A 13,614-nucleotide genomic window follows, 5' to 3' on the forward strand; every position below is an offset into this window, starting at 1 on the left:
AGAAACAGGCTGCTCTATAAATAATAAAATGCAGTGCATAATACAGTGAGGTACTGCTTGCTGGCCTTTCAGTAACCTACAGGACAAGTCCCAGTGGAAGAATTTCAATGAACTATATGCTGGTTAATTTCTCTTTTTGAATTTTCTAAAAAAAATGGTAAACATATACAAAATTATCAAACTTAAAATTACCAAATTATATAATGTTGGCTCAGTATTATATGTCATAATTTCATTGCAAAAATTTATTTGAACTGTGTTTCATATTTGTTAGCTACTGGTTGTATGTACCAAGAAAGACTAAGACAGTATTCTGTTTCCTGAGCTTTCTTCAGTCTCATTCTGAAAGAGCAGAAAACCCAGAGAGACGATGTATTTCCTGAATAATGAGGTGCTGAAGGCTACTGGTAGCATTTAACAGTTAGATTCCAGGCTACTGCTCTTCTCCGTGATACGTTCTTTTAGAAAACGTGCTTAGAAAGTAGAAGCAGGATTCCTACCTTCACTGTTATATAATTGTAGAATATATTTGTACATCTAGGGAAAGAAAAAATAGTTCCATCAGTCAAGGTGCTTCCTGTGTGGGGGCAGGTCACTTCCTTTTACTCATCTGTAGGAGAGATGGGAGAGCCAGTTGTGTTCAGAATGCATTATTTTTAGTAGGGTTCTCCTTTACCAGTTGAGTAAATGTAGCACTAAGGCCAGCAACACATGGTCTGTGAAGTTCTCGCCTCGAGTTCGAGTTTTGTATAATTTATAGGATCTTGGAAGGCAGAGGCATGGAGGATTGATGGATTCTCTCACTCCATGTTGCACATCTAGAATTTCCTCCTAAATCCTGGAGATACTGGTGGCAGCATTCCAGCTCACTGTGACTATCAGCCACTCCACCGTCAGGTTGGAAACGAATTTGCTCCCTGCCAGACACAATTAAAGGGGCTCCTTTTTGGATATCGTCACAAAATATAAGTGGGCAAGGAACAGTAATAAGAGAAAATGAATCCTCGTGCAACAAAACTTTATTATGAACTGGAAGATTACAGAATGTCTTACATACTAGTGCAGTGTAGAATAGAGCAGCGGTTAATGGTTAGTAGTACAATGGAACTAGTGCAATGCTTGTGTCATCTTTGTTCAGATTAGGCAGATAGGACAGGATCTAAACGATCAAGTGAAGCAGTCATCGTGATCAGTTAATACTCTCTTCCGTTCTGCTCAGACAGAACTTTTTGTCCTTAAGTAACAGCATATAGCAGGTAGCTCATGGTAGCTAAACTGAATCCTACTAAAACTGCTTGTATTTCTTATATTAAAATCTTCCAAAACCCTATTATGTATTATTTTGGTTTGTTATTTCAAGTTGTTTTAAGCATATCTTTTCCTCTTTTGTGCCACTGTCTCCTCCAGCTTACCAAAGTAACATTCTTTCTTGAACTCTTAGACACAGATAGGCTCCCTGAGGCAAGAGCTCAGTTCTCTTGGCCAGCGTCCCCCAGATGTTCGGAGTTCCCCATGGGGTGAAGTAAATGGGACCCATTTCCAGAGGCTGTAAGAGTGCAGTGGACATGCAGAGGGACACGTGCTGGACCACTTGATCTCCCAGGATGCAGCTGCTTCAATCTCTGAGCCACAGGTTTTTTCCCCAGTAAAATAGAGCTGATGTTGCTCTGTATCTCCTGGATTGTGATGAGAACTCAAGAAATACATTTTGTGCTGTTTTTGCTCCATTTGACTGTGATATTACAGGAGATATACCTGGATCCGTCCCTCAACATGAGATGGGGATATGGGGCCAGCATTGTAGCTTAGTAGGTTAAGACACCACCTGTGACACCGTGTCCCATATGGGCAACAGTGCAAGCCTTGGCTGTTCCCCTTCTGATCCAGTTCCCTCCTGTTGTGCCTGGGGAAGCGGCAGAGGATGGCCCAAGTGCTTGGTCCCTTGCACCCATGTGGGAGACCCAGAAGAAGCTCTTGGCTTCTGGCTTTGACCTGGCACAGCCCCGACCATTGTGGCCATTTGGGGAGTGAACCAGTGGATGGAATATCTATCTCTCCCACCCCACCCCCAATAACCTCCCTGCAACTCTGCCTTTCAAATGTTTTTTTTAATTCTCCCTGCAATTAAATGTGTCCTTGCTGTTGGTAACACAACCCTGTGTCTCCTAGTTTAGTCTCCTAGTGTTGTTCCCAGGCAGTATTCCCAAACATCATTAGCCTCTAACATCTTCTCGCTTCCATTGACCACAGAAAGAAGAGTGTTCTACATCAAGGTGATAGTCTTCCTCATAGCTACACATCTCTGTCACTTGCTTCCCTCTCTTCTGACATTTCCCCCAGTATTTAAGGAAGCCTCTCCTCTGTGAGTCCACTGCACTTGGTGGAGAATGCCTTCCTCACCCACCTCCTCGCCTCCAGAGGGAAAAGGCCTTTCTAGTGGCTGGCATCTGTAGACCTGCCAGTAATATCCAAAACAAGCAACAGGAAGGCCAAAAGGTTTGATGTAACAGGAAGCAAAATAAAGAACTAGGGGCACTCATCCTTTAAGCCACCAAAACTCCCTAGAGAGCCTGTATAAACTCCCCATCCACACTGCGTGTTTTTGAAAGGTCAGTGCCATTTGGAAATTTTTATTCCACCATCCTTGTCTCTCTTAAGAGACATGTTTTTTTTCTTGAGTGTTAGCTTTCAAGATGAAGAAAAAATTATTTCTTATCTCATAATCTTTGCTTGGATCAATTTATGGAAAATGGTATTTCCTACCATTTTATTGTACCCTAACACTAAATGGGGTTAAACAAGCTTTTAACAGGTTCCTCTTGGAATGTAATATAGTTTGTATTTTGTTTAGAGAAATATTTTCTAAGTTCTTAAAACATTTTGAGACTTTGATTTCCTGTGTTTCAGCAACAACAAAATGCGTTGAGAAAGTACTGTGTGGCAGGCTGTAAATATGAGTATGCATGGATTTCAAATTTTTTTTACGCCAAAATATGCTTATCTTTTATTTCTTTTGATTTTGGATTAAAGGTGTACATTTGTATGGGGCACAGTGCAATCTTGCATTTTTTCATTCACTTTTTGAGGTATCCTGTATAAAGATGAGTAGGACTAGCAAATATGGGTTCATTGGAGGTACACATTCTCCTGAAATGTGTACAAAGACTTAGACTGCCAGAGCTGACTGTTCCGTGGGGGCTGCAGGATGGCTGTGGGGGCTTACAGGAGGGGAGGGTTGGTGAATTTTGGACCTCTCCTGATTATCACCTAGGACTCCGCAGGTCGTCCCAAGAGGTAGTTCATCAGGTGATGCAAGAACTGGGTTTCTACTCAGCTGGATGTAGATTTCAACCAACTTTAGCATAGAAAAGAAATGTATAAAGACAACCCTTAAGAGATCACAATCAAATTGAATTCTTCCCTCTTAGCTGTAGATTACAGGTTAACAACTTTGTAAACATCGGTAAAATTCTAATAGTTACTCAAAACACTAACATAATATTGAGCAAGGTAACCAGCTAGAGTATACTGCAGGATTAAAAGGAAATGCAGCAGGTAGAACTCCAGCAAGGAGTAGAACTAGGGTATTAATATCTGAAACATCGGTGTAAACACCCAAAGGCATTAAAGTTGGCTTTGATTTTCTGCTCCCAATCCCCAGGCTCCTCAGTGGCTAGAGAGTGACTCTTGTCAGAAATGTGAGCAGCCCTTTTTCTGGAACCTAAAGCAGATGTGGGACACAAAGACACTGGGGTTGCGACAGGTGAGTGGCCAATGTTGGGCCATAACTGGGATGTCATGTGTTTCCTTATTTGTATAATTAATCTGTCTTGGGTTTATGTTTTGGTTTTTGTTTGTTTGGAATCATACTTTGTTCCTGAAACTGCTGTTAATTTCTACATTTTTAAAAGTCACTATCATTGTGTGATTCACAATGAGTAAGACTTTTCACGGGGCCTGCAAGTCTGTGTTACCTAACTATTCCATTGCTTGTCCTGCATCAGAAAAACAGGGATACATGGAAAATCCTGAGAGCCTCTCTTTAAATAGATGAAAGATCTATCAGAGACAAAATTTTGTTTAGATGTTAAGACGCTAGTTGGGATGCTCATGTCCCATATCAGAGTGCCTGAGTGCCACTCCTGATTCCATCTTCGTGTTAATGCACGCCCTAGTAGGCAGCAGGCGATGGCTCCAGTTCTTGCATCCCTGCCACCCGTGTGGGAGACCCAGATTGAGTGTCCAGCTCTCAGATTTGGCCTGGTGGGCATCTGGGAAGTGAACCAGTGGATGGGAGCTAATTTTCTCTCTCCTTCTCTCCTCTCACTCTGCCTCGCAAATAAAATAAATAGTATAGTATTTTAAAATTTATTTTTTAAAAACAGGAAATGAATACATTCTTTTTTTAAAAGATTTATTTATTTATTTGAAAGAGTTACACAGAGCGAGGAGAGGCAGAGAGAGAGAGGTCTTCCATCCGATGGTTCACTCCCAAATTGATTGCTACAGCCGGAGCTGCGCCAATCCAAAGCCAGGGGCCAGGAGCCAAGAGCTTCCTCCGGGTCTCCCACGAGGGTGAAAGGGCCCAAGGACCTGGGCCATCTTCCACTGCTTTGCCAGGCCACAGCAGAGAGTTGGATCGGAAGAGGAGCATCTAGGACTAGAATCGGTGCCAACATGGGATGCCAGCACTTTGGGCCAGGGTGTTAACCCACTGCGCCACAGCGTCGGCCCCTTAAAATTTCTAATGATTTTAAGAAGCATCTTTCAGCTGAAGATTACTACTTATTAAAATCAATGTTTCATATTATTAGCCAAGCACAAAATTAGAATAAATTAAGACCTACAATCGTATGCCTTATGCTGTTGCAAGCAGATAAAAAGTAATGATTTAGTCCTTACTGGAATATTCAAACCCTAAGAATTTTAATTATTCTAAATCATTCCTTCATAAGTATACCTAGAACATTTTTATTATAAACATGTTTTAAGCACCATGTTTTTTTTAAGTATCATGCTAAACATTTTATTATTTTGTTTTTAGGTTAGAAGTTTAATGTAATTAAGTCAAAACCAAAGCCAGACATTTTTAATTTTCAAAAAGATTATAAAACTCAAAATCATCTAATAGAAAAGCAATCAATAGTTTTGAAATGTTTAGAAAAAGTAAAACAGGAATGGAGACTGCCTATTAAGATATAGCTTACATGTTTTAAAGGCTATATAATTAAATTTGTGTAATGAAATGGTCCAGAAGTAAGCCTAAAATATTGTATTTAACTCACAGTTGTCTCATGATTCTAAGTCATTTTCTACCCCATTAAAAAAGATTTTTTTTTTTTGACAGGCAGAGTTAGAGAGAGAGAGACAGAGAGAAAGGTCTTCCTTTTCTGTTGGTTTTAATCAGTTTTAACAGATTCAATATGACTTGTAGATACAATTTTGTACAATTTTGTACATAATGATATGTCCTTCCTCCTTTTTCCTTCCTCCCGTCTTCTTTCCTTCTCCTTTTCCTTATTCTAAAAATTATTTGTTATACAAGTTTTGTGTATTATATACATAAAGCTTTAGGCACACAGTGATTCTTCCACCCTACTCTCCCTCCTGCCAACGCTCCAAACCTTCTTTCTCCTCTCTTTCCCATTCCCACTCTTAGTTTTTTGTTTTTTGTTTGTTTGTTTGTTTTTTTGACAGGCAGAGTGGACAGTGAGAGAGAGAGAGACAGAGAAAGCTCTTCCTTTTTGCCGTTGGTTCACCCTCCAATAGCTGCTGCGGCCGGCACTCTGCACTGATCCAAAGCCAGGAGCCAGGTGCTTCTCCTGGTCTCCCATGGGGTGAAGGGCCCAAGCACTTAGGCCACCCTCCACTGCACTCCCGGGCCACAGCAGAGAGCTGGACTGGAAGAGGGGCAACCGGGACTAGAACCCAGCACCCCGACCGGGACTAGAACCCGGTGTGCCGGCACCACAAGGTGGAGGATTGGCCTATTGAGCCACAGCACCAGCCTCCCACTCTTAGTTTTTACAAAGATCTATTTTCAGTTTCCTTAATGATCATAAAGTTAACCCTACACTAAGTAAAAGAGTTCAACAAATAGTATGAAGAAAAACATACTGTTCCTCAACAGAAGAGACAAGAGCTGTGAACAATCATCAAATCTTGAAATGTCCATTTCACTCCAATGCATTACATTTTAGGTACTCTGTAAGTTACCTCAGATCAGTAAACACATATGATATCTGCCTTTGGGGCTGGCTTATTTTACTAAGTATAATGATTTCCAGTTGTGTCCATCTTGTTGCAAAAGACAGGATTTCATTTTTTTTTTACAGCTGAGTAGTACTCCCTAATGTATATATACCATAATTTCTTTATCTATGCAATAGTTAAAGAGACATCTTGGTTGATTTCATATCTTAGCTATTATGAATTGTGCTGCAGTGAACATGGGAGTACAGATACATGTCCCAAATGGCCTACAGATTTCAAATATTCTTGTAAAACTGATATTCATGAAGTACTAAAGTTCTGTAATATATGTATATATATAATATAAATAAATATATATTTCTACAGCAGCCTTGAAGGTAGCCACTTAGGGTGAATGTGAATTTCTGTAGGTGAATCAAACAAAATGCTGATTTTATTCCTCTTACTACTGGTTGTGCCTCTAGGCTGATTAGCCTGAAGCTTGTATGTGTTAAACTTTGATTTTACTCACAAAACTACAGTAGCTTTGATATGGGATGTTTTTGATATGATACTAGCAGGCAATATAGGAATTATTTTAGCCTTCATAACACTCTAAATCTCTGAGCACCTAAATTCTATCATTAGCCATGTTCTCACAATGCATGTCTGGTGTTAACTAGTGCATTGTAATTGATGGTGGAATATTGAAGTATTCCCTCCTTTTAAAGGAAGCTGCTAACAACCAGAAAAGAGAAGAAAAAGTACCAGTCACTAAACTTTTAGTGGTAAAAGAGTATGTTAGAATCAGTAATTATAATTGTACTGTTTTGGAATTTGTGAAAACATTTCCAGAATCATAATTTGAGAGATTGAAAGAAATAGCAAATGTGTGATTTTATAGTAGTTTCTTAATGAAGACATAATACATTAAAAAGTTATTTTAAAGCTTTTTACAAACATAGGAATAGATTTTTCCTTTGCAGACTCTGCAGTGATTATGCTCTTAAATGAACTTGAACTTGGTTTTAATAATGTTGTTTGATATGTAGATAGCTACTAAGAATGAATAAAAAGTATTTTCCCCAAAAAACAAGATTATTTGTAAATCCTTGACTGGTGTTAAGACTGTCTTTTGAGTGTTGATGCATCGAATTGAGTGATTATAATTCAAGGCAGGTCTTTCTCAGTCCTACTGCCTTGCCCTGAAGGAAGACCGTCTACATTAAAGCAAAGACTAACATCCTGTGTTCCTCCTCCCTGTCACTCTGGAAGCATCACTGCAGGAAATGCGGGCAGGCTGTCTGTGGGAAGTGCAGCAGCAAGCGTTCAAGTTACCCCGTCATGGGCTTCGAGTTCCAAGTCCGGGTTTGCGATTCCTGCTACGACTCCATCAAAGACGAAGAGTGAGTGTTTACATCCCTTTGTCTTTTTGCAACTTACTACCTCTGTCTATTGGGTTTCTGCACTGTGAAGACCCTGAAAAATAATGACAGATGTGTACCCATGTATTTCTCTCTTCCGAATTATATAAAACTTTTCTGTTCTAGTCTTATGACTTAATACCACTGCTATGTGCCCCCATTGGCCTGAGCACCGTGAAGAACACTAACATGAGTCCAGCAACTGAGTAGACATTCCCAAGTCCTCGAATCCCACAGGGTGCTTTGTGGGAGCAAGTCCCTGTGCGCACGCACAGCAGTGGTTGGACTGTCTCTACAGAAACATCCAGTGCTCCGACCTTTGCTCCCATGTAGATGTAAATATAATTGCTGGGAAAACTCAAGAGACCAGTGTTCTTTCTTGCACAGAAATCTAACCTAGCAGTCTATTCTTAAGTAACTATTTGTATGAGACGCATCTGTCTGTGCACTCCATTCAGCCCTGATTCAGGCAGATCCATGAAGGCCAAGGCACCATTTTCTTTCCCTTCCCTTTGAATCATTTTTAAAGTACACGTGGAAAATTGCTGTTGCCTAGTGACATGGTAGCCTTGGTATGTTCAGATAAACAAATAGCATTGTGTTACAGTTGCCTACAGTATTCAGTACAATAACATGAAACACAGGTTTGGGGCATTGGCGCCACAGGCTGTTTTATACAGCCTCTGTGTGCAGTGGGTTGCACAATCTAGGTTTGAGTAAGTGACCTTTATGATGCTTGCACAGTGACATATTTGTCTAATGACACATTGCTCAGAACCCATCCCGTCCTTGAGTGGCACGTGACTGTAGCAGATTTCCTAACCTCAGCAGAGGCGCACGTTGGAAGCTGTTTTATCACCACCGGTGTTGACGAGTGAATTATCACTGGGGGTTTTAGGGCTGCAGTGATGGAGCCGGTGCTGTAGACAGCACTGCCCCTGTGAATGGCAAAGAATTTTGGAGACACCTGCAGCCTCCCGATGAGAGTTTAGCTCCCAGCATCGCATGATCTCATCCAGTGCAGTTCCTCTTGCATACGAAAGGCTCGCGTTGTTTTTTTTTTTGGTCTAGGAATATAAGTCTTTCTAGTAAAAAAAAGTAATTTGGCAATTTCAGAAAACCTTTTAGAAAACAGTCTTGCAATTTACATGCTTTCCGACATTTTTAAAATAATAGAGTTCGGTTTAAAAAGTATAGCCACATTTTAAAGAGCAAATTTTTACACTATTTTGGATGTATTCTTGTGTTGCTTAAAAAAAAGAAATCCCTTCGTTCTAGGTACAGGCTGGTGAGTTTTATCTTTTTCTCTTTGTTAGTCGGACTTCTCTAGCAACCTTTCATGAAGGAAAACATAACATTTCCCACATGTCCATGGACGTTGCTAGGGGACTGATGGTGACCTGTGGGACCGATCGTGTGGTAAAGGTAGGCTGCCTTAGGTGTGTCCTCTAGCATCTCAGTTTAGATTACTCCAGCATCGTGCTGTGCCTGGGCTTACGACGCTTCTGGTGTACCCCCTTTTCTGACTGGCAAGCCTGCCTTCCCTTTTTCTAAGCAACTACTTCCAGTTCAAAGCCATGAGTGACAGACTGCATGCTTTGTGTATTTCTGTGCCCCAAGTGGCAGTTCATCCTGGTAGTGTTTTCCTCTGCCATGTGGGTCTGGGAGAGTGAGCTGGTGAGGGCTGGGGGCCCATCCTGTGGGTGCGGAGCTCTGGCCTCCAGCATCTCTCCCTCCCCTGCCAGCCTGGGCCTTCACCAACCACTGTCTCTAGGTGTTCCTTTCCTTGTCAGTGTTCCTTTAAATCCTGTGCAGAAGGCACCCTGAGTGTAAGGAATAGCCACAGGTATTTTTTCCTTAAATCTTAGGGTCACTAACAAGGAAATGGAAAGTAAGTCTTTAGTGTTCAGTAGCTTTCTTGAATTGTGAAGCTATGAAGTATTTTATATTCCCAGTGAACAGCTAAAAAATTAAATGTACAGTGAAACATCATTGTGATATAATTTTCCAATGTGAAAATACTACTTCTAAGCATTTTTCATATTTTAGTGAAGAACATTGCTTTATCTCTGTCTAAATCTGAAGGAGGTTCTGTAGTGGAAGAAGAGAATGGGAGAATCCATTGTTGTTTTGCTGTTAGGCCACATGAGCAGTGCGGCCTTGTCTGTGCATCTTTTCTCCCTTGCAGATATGGGACATGACACCTGTGGTGGGCTGCAGTCTGGCAACTGGGTTTTCTCCACATTGATCCAGGAGCTTGACGATGTCTACACCTTGTGAGCAGCAGTTTCCACCAAAAGAAATTCTTCCCATGTAGCCCCACGGTCCCTGTCATGTGAATGGACAGTAGCCACTTAAAACAGTCCACACTTTTAAAAAGAAAAATGTAAAGGTGTATCTTTGGGGGACATTCGTGGAACCTACCAGTGGGGACTATGATGGAAAAAGTCCTGCAGTGGTTCCCTGTGGAATGGGATTTCTTCAAGGAAGCTCCCTCATGAGCAGCGAGCTGATGCGTGATGAGAGTCATCTAGCCAGTGAGGGCTTCAGAGAGGAAAACATTGAACAAAAACATTAATGCTTAGAACTTTCTTAACGCAGTCCCAAGTACAAACACTCAGACTAGCGGGCCTCCCAGGTCTCCATGACTCTGTGTCAGAGCAGGAATGACAGGAAGGAGGACTTGTTCTCTCTTTCTTGAGGGGTGGCAATAGGAACTTAAGAAACCAGGAGCTCTCCTTATATGCTGGCCGTGTACGAATATTCTCTACATTTAGTTACCAATAAACTTCTCAAAGATATCCGTTCTCTCCAGGTAGTGCCATAGTCTGCACCTAGCATTTGGCTTGCTTCACTTGCTCTCTTCCCAGCCAGTGTGCCCTGGGCAAACTTCTTGCAATTGTTGTTAAGTTGTGAAATTTCTAGAATAACCACGGCAGTCCACATTCTCTCCTTTCCCCGAAACGTGCTTTGAGAACAAAACTTTTCTATGGTGCTGTTTTCATGGGAGTCACATGAGCCGTCTGACTTGTTCTCATTGCAGTTAGGAAGGACTAATGGAAAATCCAGCTATCAGCCCGACGGTGAGGGGAAATGGAATAGTCCAGCACTCCTAACAGACACCTTCTATGTGTGGCTCCCACAGGAGCCACTCCACAGCTTTTAAACAATGTTGACGTTAGTTGTAACTAGCATTATTTGTATTTGGTAGAAGGAAATTGGTCTGTCATATCAATCAGGTTGTGCAGAGTTACTCCTAAATTGTAAATCACTTTCTTAACAACTAGCAAAGTTGTCCTTACTGGCATTAAAGCCTTTGGCCACAGAGTACCAGGATGAGGAAGAGGTGGGGAATAGGAAGCCTATTTTTTTAATATTCAAATATTTATGTATTTGTGTTTTTTAATAATAGTAAATGTATCATTAATTTAGGACTATGGAAGTGAGTGGAGAAGAGCCTACTTTTTTAAACAACAAACATATATATAGCAACAGTATCTTTGTTAGTCTTACAATGGATATTGGTTAAAAAAACCACTCAGTACTGCATCACTACATTGGGATCATATCAAGGCAGCATAATATTTCTATGTGATGAAACTAGGGGACTAAATCTGTTTTATAACTTCTTAGAGGGACTAAAAAGCTTAAGACAGACGATTAAACTAAGATGTCTTAATGGCCATGGGACAAGGATAAAAAGGAAAAAGAAGGCAGCAGGGCACATCATGTGCTGGACCCATCTGCAAAGAAGGTTGGCTTGTCTTCAAAAAATAAAGACTGAGGGTTTTTGTTGTTCCTTCTAATTTTTGTGTTACATCACTTGAAAGAGGAGTTTCCTTTAAAAACTTTCCCTAGGTTCTTTCCAAAATGTGTATCGCTAACAAAATTTGGAAGAAAAATTGAACGATGGTAAGTCATTTTTATACCCCAAGGTCAAACATCAAGCTTCTTACATTAACTTTAGTTTGGTTCGTGGTTGAGTCCACACAGAGGTGCTGTCCTGGGGATTTTTATTAAGCCCTGAAAGGAAAATGGAATATGGTTGCTCCCTTGCCCTGTGGAGGAGTGCTGACTGTGTGTGTGTTTTCATTGAACTTCCAGGACGTGCGACTTCCTCACGTCTGAGGCAGATCGAGCAGTTTCACAGCTGCTGAGAATACTGTCTAGCTTCCAGAGTGTTTTCATTTTAAAAATGTCTTGATGACAAAGCCCCGTGTCCCATAGAGAACATAAAGCTGTAGTAGTGCCTCCTGAGGGACGGAGGTAATATCAATCAAGAAGGAAATGTGTATTTAAGGAAGAATTGAAGTATCTCAGAAAAGCAAAGGAGAACACTTCAATATAAGCTGCTCTCCACAAGCCTATTAAAATGTTTCTGTCTGAAAACATACATGCCAGGCTTGTCTTGTCTCTAACACACGCTAGGTAGCACATGGGGTAACATTTTTTACACAAGTGGGCAAAATTGTTTTCTCAATTTTACTGACTAGGCACACAAAAAGAGGGACAGATGGGCTTCTAGTTACTGCCTTATTTTGACTGCATTTCTCTTGAAAGGGCCATTTAAAATGGTGATTCAAGAAACAATTTACTGGTTTTTCCATTTCTGAATACTCAAGTTAACTTGTACAAACAGGGATTAAGAAGCCCAGACTATCAGAGAAGATCCTTGTATTTAGAGCTGGTATGTATGTGATAAGGAAATGCCAATTCATTATTATAAAAACGTTTCTAAATTGCCCTCTGTTAGTCCAGGTGATAACAATACCCCTATAACATTTAATCATTACATTGTAAACCTCCATTAACTGAAGTCCTGTTTCCGTCCTGCTACCTAGAGGATATAAAAATCTCTCTCAAGAATGTTTGACCTTGCTTTTCCCCAAAGAGTTCAGTTTGTAAGTACCTACATTTTTTGAACTGTTGAAACTGACCCAGATATGTACCACAATAGCTCAGACCCAAGGAGATATTTTCTAAAATCAGTTTTCCTTAAAGTGCTTTCTACTTCTGTTACTGGATCTGGTATCTCCTAAAATCTAAGAAACCAGTTACTATTAATGATTAAACCATCTGCTCATTATAAATGTGAGGTTTAACAAATAAGTAATATGTTCTATATTTTTCAGGTGTCTATTGCTTAATTGTTAATTGTGAGCAGATTGTTGAATGCCTACTCTATTTTCTGCAGTTTATTATATAGTAACTCTTTGTGTAAGTTGAAGTTTAATTGTGCAACAAATTTATATTAGAGTACAATTTAAAGTGTTTTTCTCTATAGCCTTTTTTGACATGGTAAACAAAAGGTAATGTTATTGGTACAATTTGTTCTTGTACTAGCTATGTTTCTATAAGATACGGTGCCCTGTGTATCCCAGAGAGGCTAGGAAACTTTGCTCCTATTTATGTGTTCTGTTTTTGTGTTTTTGGGGGGAATATGCATACAATAAAATATTCCTTGCTTGTTACTGTGTTGCTTAATTTAGCTTTTGTTGTGTTTGATCTGAATACAAAGCAATGCTAGTAGTGACCATGCATTTAGCACCCTCTGCGTGCTGGGTGCTTTACCTACATTATGCTATTTAATCCTGGCAACACTTCTGCAAGCCATCACTTCCTTCATTTGACAGATGAAAAACCCAAGCGGATTGGATTGTCTCTGACTTGAAAGTCCAGGCCTTCTCCCTGCCTACCTGCCTTCACGTGGCAGCGTGCCATGGCATTGTCTGTAAGGGAAGTAGGCGTTGATCTCTCAGCTGAAGTTTGGGAAGGCCTGCTCGAATCACCCATCAGCACAGCACGGGACGCCCTGGCTCCCTGACCACACAGAGCCACGGGAGACACCAGGACCCGAGCTCCCTTCGCTCGGCAGCTCAGTAGTGTGAGTCCACACGGGGTGACTCAGACCCAGAGAGCTGACTCCTCTGTTAAGCCAGGAAGAAGCTGACTTCTCTTTTTTCCTTCTCATCATCGAAATCATATTTTATCACATAAT

General features: G+C 40.7%; 1 protein-coding gene across 1 annotated transcript in view; it reads left to right on the forward strand.

Annotated features, from left to right (window-relative positions):
* Positions 1-13,087, forward strand: part of WDFY1 (WD repeat and FYVE domain containing 1) — a 62,476-nt gene extending 49,389 nt beyond the window's left edge. The window contains exons 9-12 of the mRNA XM_002712502.6: positions 3,662-3,763; positions 7,468-7,598; positions 8,933-9,041; positions 9,805-13,087. Of these exons, the coding sequence (XP_002712548.2) occupies positions 3,662-3,763; positions 7,468-7,598; positions 8,933-9,041; positions 9,805-9,864 (402 nt within the window). The 3' untranslated portion in view covers positions 9,865-13,087. The remainder of the gene's footprint in view (positions 1-3,661; positions 3,764-7,467; positions 7,599-8,932; positions 9,042-9,804) is intronic.
* Positions 13,088-13,614: the final 527 nt, after the last annotated feature.

The sequence above is a fragment of the Oryctolagus cuniculus genome, chromosome 3 (genome assembly GCF_051225735.1).
Source record: "Oryctolagus cuniculus isolate XC-2025 breed Fujian yellow rabbit chromosome 3, ASM5122573v1, whole genome shotgun sequence".
In the NCBI taxonomy this organism is placed as follows: domain Eukaryota; kingdom Metazoa; phylum Chordata; class Mammalia; order Lagomorpha; family Leporidae; genus Oryctolagus; species Oryctolagus cuniculus.